The 18,894-nt window shown below is 45.6% G+C and overlaps 1 protein-coding gene and 1 long non-coding RNA gene across 3 annotated transcripts in view; both read left to right on the plus strand.

Moving 5' to 3' along the window:
- Positions 1–654, plus strand: part of LOC140077963 (uncharacterized) — a 67,922-nt gene extending 67,268 nt beyond the window's left edge. For both annotated transcript variants that reach the window (XR_011849865.1, XR_011849866.1), the window contains exon 4: positions 352–654. This is a non-coding gene — a long non-coding RNA (uncharacterized lncRNA). The remainder of the gene's footprint in view (positions 1–351) is intronic.
- Positions 655–14,744: 14,090 nt separating this feature from the next.
- Positions 14,745–18,850, plus strand: LOC140076451 (uncharacterized). The gene is made up of 4 exons (XM_072122979.1): positions 14,745–15,089; positions 15,524–15,629; positions 15,752–15,973; positions 18,168–18,850. The coding sequence occupies exons 1-4, from the start codon at positions 14,745–14,747 to the stop codon at positions 18,848–18,850; spliced, it is 1,356 nt and encodes a 451-aa protein (XP_071979080.1).
- The last annotated feature ends 44 nt before the right edge of the window (positions 18,851–18,894 follow it).

Raw genomic sequence — 18,894 nt, forward strand, 5'->3', positions numbered from 1 at the left:
TTTACGTGTTGAATTGTCCTTTTCAGTGGTACCATTTTGGTGCACATAACTTTTTTGATCACTTTTTGGAACATTTTTGTGAAGGGATTTTATGAAAAATTTACATTTTTGGCGAGTGTATCGAGTTTTGTTTTTACGAATTTCACCGTAGGGGTCCAATAATGTTTCTGACTTATTGTACAGACGCGGTGATACCAAATATGTGGGGGGTTTGGGTGATTTTCAGGTTTTTACTTTATTAGATGTGTATAGGGAATGTTTGTGTTTAGGGGACTTTAACTTTATTTAATAAATTCTTTTTATTAAAAAGTGTTTAATTTGTGTTTTTAACTTTTTTCTTTACTTTTACAGGTTGGCTTGAACAAGCAATTCTCTGATCGCTTGTTCAAGCTATTCTTCACCCAATACAGTGTAATGCAGATATATTACACTGTATTATGTGACACACTGAGCATGCCGGCTCCCCGGAAGAGGATCGCGCAGCCCCGGGACTCTGGCAGTATTGCATGTCCCACCATGCAGTAATACTACGTCAAATGTCGGGAAGGGGTTAAATGCCCCAAAATATAATTAATATAACCAATACCATACAAGACATAAACATGTTAGAATAAGAATGAACAAGTCAAATCCAAACAACAGCAGCAATAGGAAAGAAACACGTAAAAGATAACCTCCACAATGCTACCAAAAAGACACAATGGGGGAATTTACTAATTCTAGCGCAAGCACGACTGTCGGCATCAGAGATCAGTCTCCAGAAAGCACAGCCTGATGTGTTAAAGTGGCGCACGGCTGTAAGTAAATAACGAGTGAACGGTAATAATCAGTAGTGCGCCATAAAAATGCCAACATCAATGAGATGTGCGCCAAAGTCTTACATGGACTGCGCCCTAACTTTGCTTTCTGAACATTTTTTTCCTGGTCTATTATGCACCAAAAATTGCGCCTAAAAATGCAGACAAAATACACATAAAAGTGCCGGATAATGTGGAAAAGTTAGGCCACACCCACTTGTGCCAAAAAAAAGTCTTTTTTTTTGGTTGAATGATGCAGGGGCCAGCTAGTCAGCTGCTGGAGTTGGCATCCACGAACTGGATACATTTCCAGGATTCAGTGCTAGTTATTGTTTCTACTGTGACCTTACTCATTGTCTGACGCTGTGTACCCCAGTCAGAGTTGGAACCCAGAAACTCTGGAACTCTGCATCCTGCCAGCAGCTCTGGGACCCAGTCTGAACGAAAACTTGTACCCAAGCCTGTATCCATCCTAAACCGATAACCTGCATCCCAGTCTGACCTAGAACCTGTACCTAGGCCTGTATCCACCCTTAATTGGTACTTGGAACCCCAGCCTGAACGGGAACATGTACTTTATCTTGTATCCTGCCTGATCTGCAACTTTGACCTGGAATCCTGTATCCTGCCTGATCTGGAACCCTGTATCCTTACCTGATCCGGAACAATGTATCACTCCTGGTCCAGAGCCCTATATACTGTGCTAGTCCGAGGCCCTTTATCCAGTCCTGATCCAGAATCCTGTTTCATGCCTGATCCAGTAACCTTAAACCCAAACCTCATCCAGAACCCCAAACATGTACTCTAAACTCTGTTTTAGGCACTGCACCCTGTTCCTGAGCTTGTACCCCAATTATCTGCTATGACAGAATAAATATCTTTCAGAATTTCCTGACAGAATAACCAGCTATCAACTATGGTATGCAGAATATGAGGGTCCATTGGTCCATCTTAAAAGGGGGGGGGTACTGTTAGAATCCTCTAAATTGACTCTGCTGACTTCAGAGTTTCTGAGCCACACACAGGGCTGGCTTGCTGGGAGCCGATTGACAGTTGCATTGCTGAGTTGAGTGGTTTCGTTCTCTAGCTATTTATTAGCTGTGGGTTGAATGATGCAGGGGATAGCCTTGGGCAGCATCCTGGGGCTGGATAAATTCCCAGGGCTCAGTTCACTCAATGCAGGTTATTGGTTTTTCTGTGACTTCACTCACACTACCTCAACCCAAGCCAGTACTTCTGTGACCTGAGGTACTTCGGATGTGTATATATATATAGATAGATAGATAGATATAGATAGATAGATAGATAGATAGATAGAGATATATATATAGATAGATAGATAGAGATATATATATTGTGAGAAAGTGAGAGGTATTGTGTGGGAAAACCGCTATCTGTCTTACAGGCAGATGAAATGCTGGTGGTAAAAGCCCTGGGTTTGTCTGCAGTAACGCAAGGGTTAATGCAGACATGATAAGCAGGAATAGTCTGTTTTGTCTGTGTTGGCCTAGCTAACACAGACACATTTGTAATGTCCGTACTGGGCCTGCTTATTATGGAGTAGGGGTAGGCTGGTAGTGGGACTCCTACTCCACCCGGGCTTCGGTCCTGGGCTTTTGTATAGCCCACAGGTGCAGGTCTCAGGCCTCGTTAGGGCCTGATTTAGTCTGCAGGCCAGAAGCAGTAGGAGAAGGCCCTACCTGGAGAGCTGAAAGTGAGATTGCATTCTCACAGCAAAGGTAACGGAGGGTCTCCTGTCTTGCTGCTGGCCAAGAGCGTGTGCCAGGCAGCCTGGTACCCGGATAGCTAGGGTCCTCCAAATGTATTAGACAGCGCCTAGCCGGGCAGGAATTACTTTTATAATGTTTTTGCATGTGCCTAAGCCAAGGCTGAATTTGTGTTCTGTTTTGCAAGTGTGAATAAACACTTAAGTTGGACTTTTAAACCTGCGTGTGTCACTGCTTCCTGCACTGCTACCTGTCAACTATCAGAGCAATTCCCCACATATGGTGGAGGATGCGGGCAAAGTGCAGTGAAGTATACACTAGTGCATGTCCTGGACAGCACTGAAGCTGCAAGCCACAGCCATGGAGGAGTTAATCAAGCAGCTTGTCCAGTCCAACGTGCAGCAGCAAGAGACAAACAGATTGCTGCTCCAGCAGATAACAGCCCTGACCGCTGCTCAGCAAAGGACTGTCCCAGCAATGACGGTGAAGGACGCCAGGAAAGAGGTCCGCAAAGCTATGACCAAGATGACCGCCGAGGATGATGTGGAGGCCTATCTGACAGGCTTTGAGAGGGTGGCCACCCGAAAGAGGTTGCCACAGCAGCACTGGGCAGAGGTGTTGGCCCCCTTCCTCGTAGCTGATCCCCAGCAGGCATACTACGACCTGAGCGAGGAGTATGCCCGGGACTACTCCAAGGTAAAGGCAGAGATCTTGGCCCGACTAGGAGTGGATCAGCATCTACGCGCTCAAAGAGTGAATAGCTGGAGATACCAGGAGGCGCTACCACCGAGGGGGCAGATGCACCAACTTGTTCACTTGGTCCGCAAGTGGCTTCAGCCGGAGACATCAACCCCAGCCCAGATGGTCGAGAAGGTTGTTTTGGACCGTTTCCTGAGGGCCTTGCCGGGTGAGATCCAACAATGGGTGGGACACGGGGACCCGTCTGATGCCGATGCGCTGGTGGGGTTGGTGGAGAGGTTTTGTGCCACTCAGGCCCTAACAAAGAAAGCCCCTTATACCAAGACAGGCCTTAAGGCACGGAAGGTCTTGTCACCCACAAATTCCCGGGGCAGGACAACGCCCAATGTCCGGGAAGTACCCCAGGGGAGGAGGAGGGGGGAGGCTCCCACCTGTTGGACCTGCCATGAGCCAGGTCATATTGCAGCCCATTGCCCCAATTCCTCAGAGCCCATGGACTGCAGTTCCGCCAGAAGGGTTTCTCTCTATGCTGCCCCTGTCTACACAGCTACTAGCGCCGACTCTGCTGATGAGCGCCACCTGTGCCGGGTGACTGTGGCAGGGCATCCAGCGTTGGCCCTGCTGGACTCAGGCAGTCGGGTGACCTTGATTAATGGGACCCTCACAGACCCCAAGGCGGTCACAGGGCGCACAATTGGAGTCCTGTGCATCCATGGGGACGTAAAGGACTACCCCACCACAGTTATTAACTTCCAGACCTCTTGTGGAGAGACACTACATGAGGCAGCGGTTGTCAAGAACTTGCCCCATGACCTTATCTTGGGACGGGACTTCCCCATGTTCTGGACTCTATGGCGGGGAAACCAAGAGTTGGGGGGTTGTTCTCCTGTGTTGTCTGGTCAGATCTCTGAAGCCGAGCCTGATGACCCAGACTCTGGAGTTCCTGCCGTAGGGGTGACCGCCACAGAAGATGGAAGTGTAATGTTTCCCCTAGATGTTATGGCAGGCGAAACTGAGGAGGTAGTGACAGGACCGCAGTTGTCTGATTTGGAGGTATCCCGTGACAACTTTGGTACTGCCCAACTCCAGGACCCCACTCTGGTCCGCGCCAGAGAAAATGTGGTAGAAATTAATGGCGTACCTCAGCACCCAGGTGCGGATAAGTTGTTCCCTCGTGTGGTGGTAAATCAGGAGTTATTGTACGGCATTGATAAGGTCCACGGTGAAACCCGGGAGCAGTTAATGGTGCCTCAGCCATATCGTCAGATGGTGTTAGACCTTGCACATAAGCATGTGATGGGAGGGCACCTAGGTACCACAAAAACTCTGGAACGCATCTTGCAGCGTTTTTACTGGCCAGGAGTATATGATAGGGTAAAAAGGTATTGTGAAACTTGCCCTGATTGTCAATTGCATGCTCCCATGGTACACTTTCGAAGTCCATTGGTACCTCTGCCCATTATTGAGGTACCCTTTGAAAGGGTCGCCATGGATTTGGTCGGTCCTTTAGTTAAATCTGCTCGGGGGCATCAGCATATCCTGGTAGTCATGGACTATGCTACCCGATATCCTGAGGCCATCCCACTGCGGCACACCTCTGCAAAACTAATTGCTAAAGAGTTGTTTGCCATGTTCTGCCGGGTGGGACTTCCCAAGGAGATCCTCACAGATCAGGGGACTCCTTTTATGTCAAAAGTCACCAAGGAGCTATGTCGGCTCTTTAATATTAAACAGTTACGCACCTCTGTGTACCATCCTCAGACGGATGGACTGGTAGAACGGTTCAACAAAACTTTAAAGAGTATGCTAAAAAAGGTGGTAAACAAGGATGGGAAGGACTGGGATGTACTATTGCCATATTTAATGTTCGCCATCCGAGAGGTCCCACAAGCCTCTACTGGGTTCTCACCGTTTGAGTTAGTGTATGGCAGACATCCCAGGGGTCTCCTGGACATAGCCAAGGAGACATGGGAACAAGAGCCCACCCCCCACAAAAGTGTAATAGACCATATCGCAGATATGCAGGACAGGGCGGCAGCCGTCATGCCCATTGTCAAAGAGCATATGGAGGAGGCACAAAGAACTCAAAGCCGGGTTTATAACAGGTCAGCAAAAGTAAGGAGCTTTAGTCCCGGTGATCGTGTGTTGGTGCTAGTCCCCACTGTAGAAAGTAAGTTTCTCGCTAAATGGCAAGGACCGTATGAGGTTATAGAGAAAATAGGAGAGGTGAACTACAGGATACGTCAGCCCGGACGGAGAAAACCCGAGCAGACTTATCATGTAAATCTGTTGAAGGCCTGGAAAGACAGAGAGAGTCTGCATACAGAGATGGTCCTGGCTAGTCCACCTCCTGCGATACCCTCACCGGCCGCAGATAAGCCTGTGCCGGAGGCAGAACTGCGAATAGCCGATACCCTTACCAAAGAGCAACAGCGAGAGGCTCGAGAGTTTGTAGCAAGAAATACAGATGTGTTCTCAGAGTTGCCAGGCTACACATCTGTAATTAAACATGATATTGTCACTGAGCCAGGGGTAAGGGTAAGATTAAGGCCGTACCGAGTCCCTGAAGCTCGTAGACAAGCCATATCAGAGGAGGTTCAGAAGATGCTGAAGCTAGGGGTTATTGAGGAGTCCAAAAGTGAGTGGGCCAGTCCAATTGTTCTAATTCCCAAACCAGATGGGACGTTGCGATTTTGCAACGATTTTAGAAAATTGAATGAGGCGTCTAAGTTTGATGCCTATCCCATGCCCCGGGTGGACGAGCTTATTGAGAGACTAGGGGGTGCTCGGTACTTCACCACCCTGGATCTAACTAAAGGATATTGGCAGGTACCCCTGACAGATAGGGCTAAAGAAAAGACAGCCTTTATCACCCCTGAGGGCCTTTTTCACTATGTTGTATTACCGTTTGGGCTTCATGGGGCCCCCGCTACCTTTCAACGGTTAATGGACATAGTGTTAAAGCCACATAGGAGATACGCCTCCGCCTATCTAGATGACATTATCATCTACAGCCAAGACTGGGCGAGTCACTTGGCCAAGGTACAGGCCGTAGTGAACTCTCTAAGGGCAGCGGGCCTGACTGCAAACCCCAAGAAGTGTGCGCTGGGAATGGAGGAGACACACTATTTGGGGTATGTGATCGGTCGAGGTATAATTAAACCTCAGATCAACAAGATTGACGCTATACAGGGTTGGCCTCAACCAGTGAGCACAAAGCAAGTCAGGGCATTCCTGGGCATTGTAGGGTACTACAGACGGTTTATACAGAACTTTGCCACCATGTCCGCTCCCCTGACAGACCTGCTGAAGGGTAAAAGGCCTGTCATGGTGCAGTGGAATGAACAAGCAGAAGGTGCTTTTCAGGCATTGAAGTCTGCGTTGTGTGGATCTCCCATCCTCATTGCGCCAAACTTCAAGAGAGAGTTTATTGTACAGACGGATGTGTCAGATGTAGGGCTGGGAGCTGTCCTGTCTCAGGAGGTGAATGGCGAGGAACACCCCATTACTTACCTGAGCAGGAAGCTCACACCAGCTGAAAAAAATTACAGTATCGTAGAGAAGGAATGTCTGGCGATAAAGTGGGCATTAGAGTCCCTACGGTACTACTTGCTGGGACGACAGTTCCGTCTCATAACTGACCACTCTCCTCTCACGTGGATGAGTAGAACTAAGGAGAAGAATGCCAGGGTCACTAGGTGGTTCTTGTCCCTCCAAAATTTCAGTTTCATGGTGGAGCACAGAGCCGGGAAGCTACAGGGCAATGCGGATGCCTTGTCCCGAACGCATTGCTTAATGTCAGGAGTTCGCCCCGGTGGGTCTGAACTGAGGGGGAGGGTATGTGAGAAAGTGAGAGGTATTGTGTGGGAAAACCGCTATCTGTCTTACAGGCAGATGAAATGCTGGTGGTAAAAGCCCTGGGTTTGTCTGCAGTAACGCAAGGGTTAATGCAGACATGATAAGCAGGAATAGTCTGTTTTGTCTGTGTTGGCCTAGCTAACACAGACACATTTGTAATGTCCGTACTGGGCCTGCTTATTATGGAGTAGGGGTAGGCTGGTAGTGGGACTCCTACTCCACCCGGGCTTCGGTCCTGGGCTTTTGTATAGCCCACAGGTGCAGGTCTCAGGCCTCGTTAGGGCCTGATTTAGTCTGCAGGCCAGAAGCAGTAGGAGAAGGCCCTACCTGGAGAGCTGAAAGTGAGATTGCATTCTCACAGGTAACGGAGGGTCTCCTGTCTTGCTGCTGGCCAAGAGCGTGTGCCAGGCAGCCTGGTACCCGGATAGCTAGGGTCCTCCGAATGTATTAGACAGCGCCTAGCCAGGCAGGAATTACTTTTATAATGTTTTTGCATGTGCCTAAGCCAAGGCTGAATTTGTGTTCTGTTTTGCAAGTGTGAATAAACACTTAAGTTGGACTTTTAAACCTGCGTGTGTCACTGCTTCCTGCACTGCTACCTGTCAACTATCAGAGCAATTCCCCACAATATAGATAGATAGATAGAGATATATATATAGATAGATAGAGATAGATAGATAGATAGATAGATATAGGGCTGCCTTTAGGGGGGGTCTAGTGGGACTGTGTTCAAGGGCCTCCCATTTTCCAATCAATAGGGAGTCTTTCCATGCTTTTGTTTTGTTGTAATTGTTAAGTTGTCTCTGGCACCAATATTTATTACAGATATAGTCAGCTCATTGTATACGTCATATACTCTGTGCATGAGAAAAGCTAAAAAATAATAATAGAGTCAGAGTTGTAGCTAGGCTAATCTTCACCTGGGGCAAAAGTACAGTTCACTGATGCTCGTTTTATTACAAAACAATATGCATCTTGCCTCCCCCGCCATCTTCAAAACCAGAACATTGGGCATATGCTCGGTTGGCTCTCCCGAAGCTATGCCCCTGTATAGCATATACCAATACAGTTAAAGTACCCTTATACTGAAAAGACAAGTTAAATGGCAATCAAAATTCTCTTCCATAAGAGGAGGTTAATAGTTTTATTACTTTCAATAAGAGCTGTATAATTCCACATGCAGATCACATATGTGCTGGCTGTTAAAAAAAAACACTTTTGTTCCCAAACCAACTCCATTAATCCTTGCACCAAACCAGCAGGTCCATGCATTCCTGGTCAGACTGTGTCCAACCTGGGGGGGATCCATATACACTGTCAGTACCAATGTGCTGTGAAACCCCCAACTTAAAAGAAGTGATTTTGTCATGATGTAATATATATTTTTCAAGGGAGACGTCCACATTTAATGTTCTGTGATACTTATCTCTAGCATATGCATTGTAGGTGGAATGCAATGTTAACGGTTCTGATCAAAAGCCCAGGCTAATCCACAGTGATACCTCAGCTTAAGTCTCATTCTGCTCTGCTGTAACTGGTAAGAACTTCTCCCTTAGTCCTTTTTCTTATACTTAAATAGTATAAAAATGTATAATTAAAAAAATACACATTTAACTTTTAGTTTTTTTCTATGAAATTGGACAAGTCCATGTATTGTGCATTCCAGACAAATAAAAAATGAAACAGGTTTTCAATGAATTGGTTAGTACATATGTATTCAATATCTCAATTATTTCTGGCCCCTCAGGCATGTGTTGCAGTTGTAACCTCTGTACCTCTACCTATAACTTCTACTTCTCAATATAGAACATGCTTTTTGTAGAATCCATAAGTGCCTGTAGATGACACTTTCCTAGTTGCTGTAAATGATGTAAGAGGGTAGATATAGTGCGACACATATAGAAGAATTAGCGGAGTAAAATATTAATCCGGCGTTGCAGTTTGTACATACCTTTACTGTCTAACATGATGCAATCTGGCCTTGTAGAGGCTACAGTATATGTTATGTTTTTCATGTGGTTTTAATTTGCTTTGCGTGCAAAATGCATTTAAACCAGATGAAAAGTGATCTAGTAAAGCATATCAATGTTATCAGGCCTGCTTCAATTTATATATTTATGATTTATGGATTTGCATGATTGATGAAAATAAAATCCAAACACACTCCTATTATTTGCCTTCTCTTCACATTTTGGTTGTGACCCACTAGAACCCTATAAGGTTGGATCCTACGTCTTCCAGACACAAAGTTGGCCTTGTTACTGTACATCCGTTGGGGAGCATTATAACTGTTCTCAGACTTCAGTTATTTAATACATATTGTGCTGTGGAATTGCACCTGGACTTAAGCTACACATTGTCATCACCTGCATCCTGCAATGTCACAGATATCCTTGAAGGAAGAATGCAGGATCCAATTAGATGGATTACAGTAGGGATGTATTAGTCCTATATGTCTATTGCTATCTTGGTGCACAAAAAACTCATTAGCATTTTTACAAATAGCGACGACTCGGGTGATAACGTCAGGCCAGTGGAATAAAACACAGATACCCATCTCAGGGGGTGCCCCCCAGTATCCACTTGGTTATTATGCATTGCACCCAGCCTGGGATAAATGATCGATCCTTTTGTGCTTGGTGAAATTCACAAGGCTGGTAACTGTGTCTTGCAGTTCCCAAGGCACATATACCTGTATACCACCAGCGGGAAGAGGGGGAAGGTAAAGGTGTAAAGCAGCGAGAGGATTCTTTACTACTTCTTCCTTGCTACTTTTTAGACATCTTTAAACATGTTTAACTGATAGATATATCCATGAGATTAGAGCCACCATTGTTTTAAAAAAAGACTTTATTGACGCCCTCTGTTAATAAAGATCCATGCACCGCAGATTAAAATGGGAACCGCTATACTTGGCATAACCGAGGTAAACTGCATTCACAAATGGTCTATAACCCACAGTTTGTCGGAAAAACTAAATGCTATCACTACGAGTTGTGCAGGATTAACTGTTTGTAAACCAGAGCAAACTCAACAGGAGTCAAAAGGGTGTGGTGGAGATCAATTAAAGGGAACGTGTCACCAGAACACTGTTTTTAGGTTCTCCCACATCCCCACAGTCAATACCAAGCATATCCAAAAACATTTTTTATCAAATTTCTGGCTTTTTTCTTTCTAACAATAACTTTTATAAAACTTTACCTGGCTCCTTGCCTGGTCGTCCCCTGGGTGTGGTCATCCTTGCTCAAAGTAAGTGCCCCCCTCCACAAAAAGCTTGTCCTCCTTGATTTTGAATTTACAAAAAACCCCTCCCACCTGCGTCTGCTACATTGCTCCTTGCCTCCGCCTCCCAGCATTTCTCGCAGACCGAGCAAGCGATTCTAGGGCTTGCACTGTCAGCATCAGACTGAGGCATGTGCAGATAGGAGTGCAGAAATGCCGGCGGTCTCCACTCTATCTGCGCATTCTCCAGGTCAAGCATAGGGTTGGTAGACCGTGAGGAGGATGCAGGTACGCAAACTCCATAGCTAGTTGCATAGTCTGGCAACCCTGCGCTCGAGTTGAATGAACAGGTCCACGAGATGATGCAGGGAGGCGGAGACAAGAAGCAATGTAGCGGAGGGAGGTGGGAGGGTTTTTTAATTCATTATCGAGGAGGACAAGCTGTTTGTGGAGGGGGGCACTTACATTGAGCAAGGATGATCACGGCCAGTCAGGGAGCCAGGTTAAGTTTTATTTTTTTAAAAGCCAGAAGTCTGATAAAAACAGCTCTCTTTATTATTCCACAAACCTATCAGCTTCACTTATTCAAAATGAAGTGTTGCCTTATAGACAGTTGTTTCTAGTATACATCTTGGCCTGGCTTTGGATATTACCATCTGTAAGTTAGAGCAATATGGCATATGAATGTGTAAATAATATTTTGGTTGCTGTAATTTAAAGCTTTTTACAGCCCAGCTCAGATCACGCTAACCACTATGTTGGTGCTCATTTCAGAGAACTATTTCCCAGATAAAATGGGTCATGTTGACCTTCCAATATAGCTATTGCAGACTTTTGCTATACACTAGAGTCAGACGCTTGGAGGACATGGATTCTTAGCATTGCAGTCCAACTTTTATCAGCAGTTACTGACAGGCATAAAAATGTCCTAAGCAATTTGATCACTGTCTGTTATAAACTGTTTCATGTCTGCGTAATCCTTTAAGAGATAATATGTTATACATTGTATGCATTTACTTGAAACTATTTATTACTATTAAAAAGTAACCAAGTACAAAATGCTGAATGCTGTGGCCCTGATAACTTTGGGGTTTGTTTTCTTGGAAATTCACCCACGTGTTCGAAAGATAAACAAAATATGTATCCAGATTCGTATACTGTACATTAATAAAAGCAGGGATCACAGATTTGGAGTTTTTTGCATGTAGCTTTGGCATAACTTAAGACTTCACAAATGAGTTGTCATTATATATGTGGCACAAGTTTGCCACCCCTGGAATGATTCACAAATATACCAAATCTTTTTCATATTAACCCCTTAACAACTTTGACCTTTTTTGTGTTTCTGTTTATTTGCTCCCCACCTTCAAAGATCCATAAATACCGTATATACTTGTGTATAAGCCGAGTTTTTCAGCACAAAAAATGTGCTGAAAAACGTCCCCTCGGCTTATACACGAGTCTATTATTAAATAAAATTACCCAGTTAAAAAAAATAAACTTAAATACTCACCCTCCGATGTCAGCGCGGCTCCCCGATGTCGGCGCGGCTTACCGATGTCCCCGATGTCAGCGCGCCCCGTCTTCTTTCTTCTCCGCGGCTCCTCTTCTTTCTTCTGGACGCGTCATAGTATGCGCCTGCTAGAAGCAAACATGGCAAGAAAGAAGAGGAGCCGCGGAGAAGAAAGAAGAAGACGGGGCGCGCTGACATCGGGGACATCGGTAAGCCGCGCCGACATCGGGGAGCCGCGCTGACATCGGAGGGTGAGTATTTAAGTTTATTTTTTTAAGGTCCGTGGGGGCAGGCTGCTGTATACTACTAGGGGCTTGCTGTATACTACTAGGGGCTTGCTGTATACTACTAGGGGCTTCTGTATACTACTAGGGGCTGCTGTATACTACTAGGGGCTGCTGTATACTACTGGTGGCTGATGTATAGTACTAGGGGATTGCTGTATACTACTAGGGGCTGCTGTATACTACTAGGGGTTGCTAAATACTGGGGGCTGGCAGGCTGTATTCTTCTGGGGGCTGGCAGGCTGTATACTACTGGGGGCTGGCAGGCTGTATACTATTGGGGGGGGGGTTGACCAATGCATTGCCCACCCTCGGCTTATACTTTAGTCAGTAGTTTTTCCCAGTTTTTGTTGGTAAAATTAGGGGTCTCGGCTTATACTCGGGTCGGCTTATACTCGAGTATGTACGGTACTTATTTTTTTATGTACAGAGCTGTGTGTGGGCTTGTTTTCTGTGTAACAAATTGTACTTTGTAGTATCTAATATTCCATGCTGTGGACTGGAAAGCGAGAAAAAAATTTAAATGTGGTGAAATTTGGCGAAAAAACACATTTTTACTTTCTTGTAGACTCTGTATTTATGCCTTTCACTTTTAGTTCCAATTGACACATCCACTTTATTCCTTTGGTTGGTACAATCACAGGGATACCAAATTTATATAGATGCAGAAAGCTGGTGAGACACCCCTCTCCAAGAAAATCGGGTGACCCCCGATAGACCAGAAGGGTGTACAGGGAGAAAAGTGTAGTTACAAATCACACCTGGTAGCACGAGCTAAGAGCACATATAGAAGATGTGGTTCGTCACTGGCAGCCGGCGGTCCCCTGAAATCAGCAGTTCCCGTTCCAGTGGATGTTATTGCAGAAATGTAATGGAAATACCCGATGTAGGACAGGGGGTGTACCGTCGCTCAGTGTATCCAAATAAACCACAACTCGAGATTTGAGTTGAAAGGTTTTATTGAAAAGGATAAAATATAAAAAAAAAAGATGCACCGCGTTTCGGCTCAGTACACCATTCTGACATGATTTGGTTCAGACATTTGGGCACTATTTTCCATTACGGGTTCAACACCATGAATAAACGTTTTTATATTTTGATAGATTGGGCTTTTTGGGATGCGGTGATACATGTTTCTGATTTTTTTTTGTTTATTTATTTTTAAATCAGTTCTAGGGAAAGAGGGGTGATTTGAACTTTTAGGTTTCTATATTTTTTAAAATGTATTTTTGAAAGTTTTTTTAGACCTCCCACGGTCTTCCGGCAATGCTGGAAGAGGCATATCTACGCTCCCTGCCTGCGCACATACTATGGCGTGTTGCCGTCTTATTATGTCATAGTGAGCGTTATGGGAGAGAGTATAGATGTGCCTCTGATACTGGACAGGAGGGCTTTGCTGCTGTACAGGAAGGCTCTGCTGCTGGATATTTAGGTAGAGTAGTTGGCATAGTTGATTAATGTTATTTAATTGGGGCTCTCAGCAGCTTACAGATCAAACAACATTTTTCAAAATTTTCAAGGAAATTTCTGATTCTATTTCTTTGAAACTCTCCACAAATCATCCCATTTCAAAAACTGCACCCTTCAAAGGACATCTACCACCAGATTTAAGGATTGTAAACCAAACTGAAATACTGATGTGTGCCCCCTCTTAAGCTTATGCCTTGTTTTTAAGAAAAAAAAACGTTTTAAAAATTATGCAAATTAGCCTGCAGGGCTCCAGGCTCCATTAATGGAGCCTGCAACCCCTTAGGCTTACTTGCATAATTTTAAAAAGCATTTTTTTGTAAAAACCAGGATATAATAAGCTAAAAGAATTGTGGATCCTACTAGAGGGGCCACACACCAGCATGTAAGTGTCACCTAGGCTTAAAGGGGTATTCTCGCCTGGGCATTCACATTCAGTTTCACTAATCTTCCATTTATAAACATTTCTTCAATTGGATGTTATTAAAAAAAATGTTCCTGTGTGAAGATAATTTCTCATAAATGTAGTCATTCTGTCCCTTAGAAACCAGATAGCTTCCTCGGTTACGACCACGTCACACTCTGGCAGCGGTGGCCAGACATGAGCTATTGAGTCCTGCCTGATCTCCTGGATTCAGCAATCATTACTACAGGACGGCTGTGGGTCATGTAGTAAATCCCAGACATTTCATATACAAAAACAATTTGTTTCCTTGTGCAATCACTCCAGCAGACGTGGCCGTATCCGAGGAAGCCATCTCGTTTCTAAGGGACAAAATTACTACATTTATGAGAAATTATCTTCACACGGGAACATTTTTTTTAATAACATCTAATTGAAGAAATGTTTATATATGGCAGATTTATCAAACTGAATGTGAGTGCCCAGACGAGAATACCCCTTTAATGACCAGACTCTATTTTTAGAATCTTTAGATATCTGGTTATAACTTTAACATATCCGGGTGATTTTGAGATTGTTTTCTCGTGACACATTGGGGCACATTTACTAAGTTCGAATTTGAATGCATAAAAAGTGCGTCCCTCGGACTAGAACGGGATATGCGCCCATTCACTAATTGTGTCGCACGCGTGATAAATGTGGCGCATGAGTTGCGCCACAAAATTTTTGCATAAAAAGTGCACAGCGAGGCTAATTGCCCAGCTGGTATCTATCATGGCTGGGCGTCCAGAGCAGTCCACAGCAGCACCAGATGCTCCCAGTGCCATTTTTATGGAGCTACTCCGGCAGCAGTGTCCCCAGGTGTATGACTATGCCATCCGCGGAGCACGGGAGATGGAGGCGGAGAATCGTCAAGCCCCCCCAACATCTGTGGCCCCAGCATCCGCTGCTCCGGCTGCTGGTCCGTCCGCTGCTCCGTCCGCTGCTCCTGGGGATCACAGACCACCAGCTGCCGGGGATATGGATACTGGGGGCTCTGGTGCTGAAGATGAGGAGGAGCCTGGCCGGGCAAAGAAGGCACGTTTCACGGAACGTGAAACGGAAATATTGGTTGAGGAGGTATTGTTACATTTTTTTTACTTATTTTTACTGTTGGTGTCCTGTTCGACTCTTTACCCACCGTTGCAGAGGGCGCGTTCACATGTTGTGTTTTGACCTGCGTTTTCATTGCGTTTGAAACGCATATACAACAGCTGAGGAGAGGTGATTTGCCTAATTTCATCAATGTTAAGGCATGCGTTAACAAAACGCATCGTAAACGCGATGTTACTGCACGCGTTAAGAAAGCGTTAACGCATGCGTTTTGTTAACGCATGCGTTAACATTGCGTTTACAAACGTAAACGGTAATGTAATTAGGCAAATTACCTCACATCAGCTGTTGTATATGCGTTCCAAACGCAATGAAAACGCAACCAAAACGCAACGTGTGAACGCGCCCAGAGTGTTTTTAATGAATGTTTATTTTTTTTTGGTGGCTTTTGTCTTTTCCAGGTGACACAAAATTATGATCATCTTTTTGGCCGGCTGGCCGACTCAATTCCCCTGTCAGCAAAACACCACATTTGGCAGGGGATCACAGTGCGGATCAATGGGCTAGGTAAAAATTGCACTTTGAATATTATTTGAAATTTTTTATGCTCACTTGGATTTTAAATCTTGAAGGTGAGTGGCCTTTGTATAATGTTTTTTTTTTTTTTTCATTTGTTTTCAACTTTGCAGGAGTGGAATATCGTTCTGTTCCTGAGGTCCGCAAGAAGTGGTATGACTGCAGGAGGAGGCTGAAGGCCAAGCTGGCGAAGCACAAACAGTCAGCTCGGAGGACGGGTGGTGGCCCTAGTGTGGCCATGCGGATGTCGTGGGTGGAGCAGAAGATTAGCAAAACTATACACCCCGATCAAACTGAAGGGATCGGGGATTTTGACACCGATAATCTTGATTTTGGTATGTACGTTTTTATTTTATGTCTCTAATACTAATCTTTTGTTTCACTTTCAATAAATATTTTGCAATCCTTTTTGTAAGCGGCTACTGGGGCGTGGAGTAGCCAGACATGAGGCTACACATTGCGGCTACTCCACGCCCCAGTAGCCTCTTGACTCCTCCTAACCTGACATCATTGGCACGTAGCTCCTCGTAGCTGCGCGCTCTTGTCCGAGAAGCCGGAGTACTCCGCATGCGCAGTAGCTTTGGCTTTGTTCCCAAGATTGCACAGCCACGTGCCTGCGCTCTGCATAGTCTACCTATGCAGATTGCATTCATTCTCATATCTGAAGGTTCGTGGCACGGGACAGGTGTGTCTGCTCTGCTCACCAACTAATACCAACAACGATGCCACTGCCACCAATGTATTTTATGGGATTAGGCATATATGTTTGCCTGCTGGGCCCCCCCCCCTGGGCAACGAGCAAGGGCCCCCCCCCTGGGCAACGAGCAAGGGCCCCCCCCCTGGGCAACGAGCAGGGCCCCCCTGCCCCCCCCCTTTCTTTCCCCCCCCCCTTCTCTGTGTCTTACAGGACCGGGCCTGCTGTGGACTACTTTGGATTTGGTGGACTCCAGCGAGGACCTGTAAATAAATATTGATTTAAATGGCTGACGAGGGTGTGTCTGGTTTTCTTTCTATAAAATATTTTTTTACAATGATGTGTTTGTGTCATTCTGTATAATTAGCCATAGTAGTGGTGCTGTTTAGTTGACAGTGCTCATTACTAAGGCCTGAACTTATTGTAAAATGTTCATTTTTGTTTGGGCCAAATTTACAGTAACGCAGATTAAATTACCCCGGTACCCACCGCCACCAGGGGTGCCGGGAAGAGCCGGGTACAAACCAGCACCTGACCATCTAAAGATGGTCAGGTGCTGGGGCGGCTGCAGGCGGTTATTGTTGCACTGGAATAGCCCCCTAACAGTGTGCTTTCCAAGCTCATTAATGGCAGGCTGCTGCCGCTGCTTTTTGTATCTTGCTGGTTTTAAAAATTGGGGGGAATCCACGTCATTTTTTTTGTCATGAAAATTTTCACAAAATTTAATATAATGATGTGGGGCTCACCTGATTTTTAACATCAGCCAGATAAAAAAAAACAGCAGCAGCCTGCCATTACTGATCTTGGATATCCCTCTGTTAGGGGGCTATTCCAGCGCAACAATAACAGCCTGCAGCAGCACCAGAACCTGACCATCTTTAGATGGCCAGGTGCTGGTTTGTACCCGGCTCTTCCCGGCACCCCTGGTGGCGGTGGGTACCGGGGTAATTTAATCTGTGTTACTGTAAATTTGGCCAAAACAAAAATGGCCATTTTAAAGTAAGGACAGTGCTCATGACTAAGGCATGAAAACTAAACAGCACCACTACTATGGCTAATTATACAGAATGACACAAACACATCATTGTATAAATATATTTTATTAAAAGAAAGCCAGACACACCCTCGTCAGCCATTTTAATCAATATTTATTTACAGGTCCTCGTCGGAGTCCACTGAATCCAAAGTAGTCCACAGCAGGCCCGGTCCTTGAAGACAACAAAAAACACACACAAAAAAAAGGGGGTAGGGGGCCATGCTTGTGCACTAGGGGGCTGTTGGCCATGCTCGTTGCCTAAAGGGTTGTGGAACATATGTCTAATCATATAAAATAAATTGCCATCAGTGTAATTGTTCATAGTATAAGTTGGTGAGCATAGCTAGGTTGAAATTATAATTACTGTGCCTATAGGATACATTGTTGGCAGTGGGAATCGTGTTTGGTATTAGTTGAGCATAGCATACTCCCCTGTCCCGTGCCCCAAACCTTCACATAAGACAAGCTATGAGGAGCTGCGCACCGATGATGTCAGGTTAGGAGGAGCAGTGAGGCTACTGGGGCGTGGAGTATGCATGACATCTTGCCTCATGTCCGGCTACTCCACGCCCCAGTAGCCGCTTATCAAAAAATACAGAATAGGGCCATAAAGATTTTAATTTAAAAATGGTGGATGGGAGGATTAGCTCGAAAAAGTGCTTTCAACATGTACTATACATTCACCTCCCACCTGTTCTACCTTTCTCGGTAGATTCGTTGAGGTAGCTTCCATTTAAGTGTGGCTATCATTTTTAATTTAAGGTTACAGCACTTGTAATTTACTTTGTTTTATCAACAGGGAGGGCTGCTCCACCCACGGCACCGCAGGCTGCACCACCACCAGCAAATGAGGCTGCACCCGGACCTCCATGTGCTTCGCCAGCCACTCCTCCTGCAGTCGTATCACTTGGTGGGTCCAGTGGGGATGAGGCTCCTGAAGCGGTTCCTGCTGAAGATAGGCCCATCACACTTGGCATATTTTCCAGCTATATGGATAAAAGCCTGGAAGCGATGGGCCTAATTCAGCAGGAACTCCGAAGGCATGGCCGGATGATGGAGGAGGGGTTCCAGCTTATTAGTCGAGATTTCAGAGCTCTCATCAATATTCTGGAACTCCTCATCCACCAAGGATCTGCGGCTCAGGGGGGGAGTGTGAGTGTCCCTCCATTCTCCCCACCCCAGGTCCCCACTGGTGGGGATCCAGTGACACAGGCCAGCCCTGCCCCCGAATCCCCGATTCAGCTTCCAACTGATCAGGATTCGGGGTGCAGTTACGCACCATCGCTGGCAGGTGCACTGGATCCCTCTCCAGTGGTCCTGGGCCCTTCCCCTGAAGCCACGTTCCTACTTTCGGTCAAGGAGGAACTTAGCTCCTCGGCTTCAAATCCACCGGGCACATCTGGGAGTTCTGTGGTGACGCGGCGGCAGGCAAAAAGGGGGAAGGGGCCTGTCCGTCGTTCATCACGTTCTTCCAAACCGTAATTTTCTTTTTTTTTTTTTTTTTTTACTTTATTTATTTTTGTTTT

The sequence above is a fragment of the Engystomops pustulosus genome, chromosome 9 (assembly GCF_040894005.1).
Source record: "Engystomops pustulosus chromosome 9, aEngPut4.maternal, whole genome shotgun sequence".
Classification (NCBI taxonomy): Eukaryota; Metazoa; Chordata; class Amphibia; order Anura; family Leptodactylidae; genus Engystomops; species Engystomops pustulosus.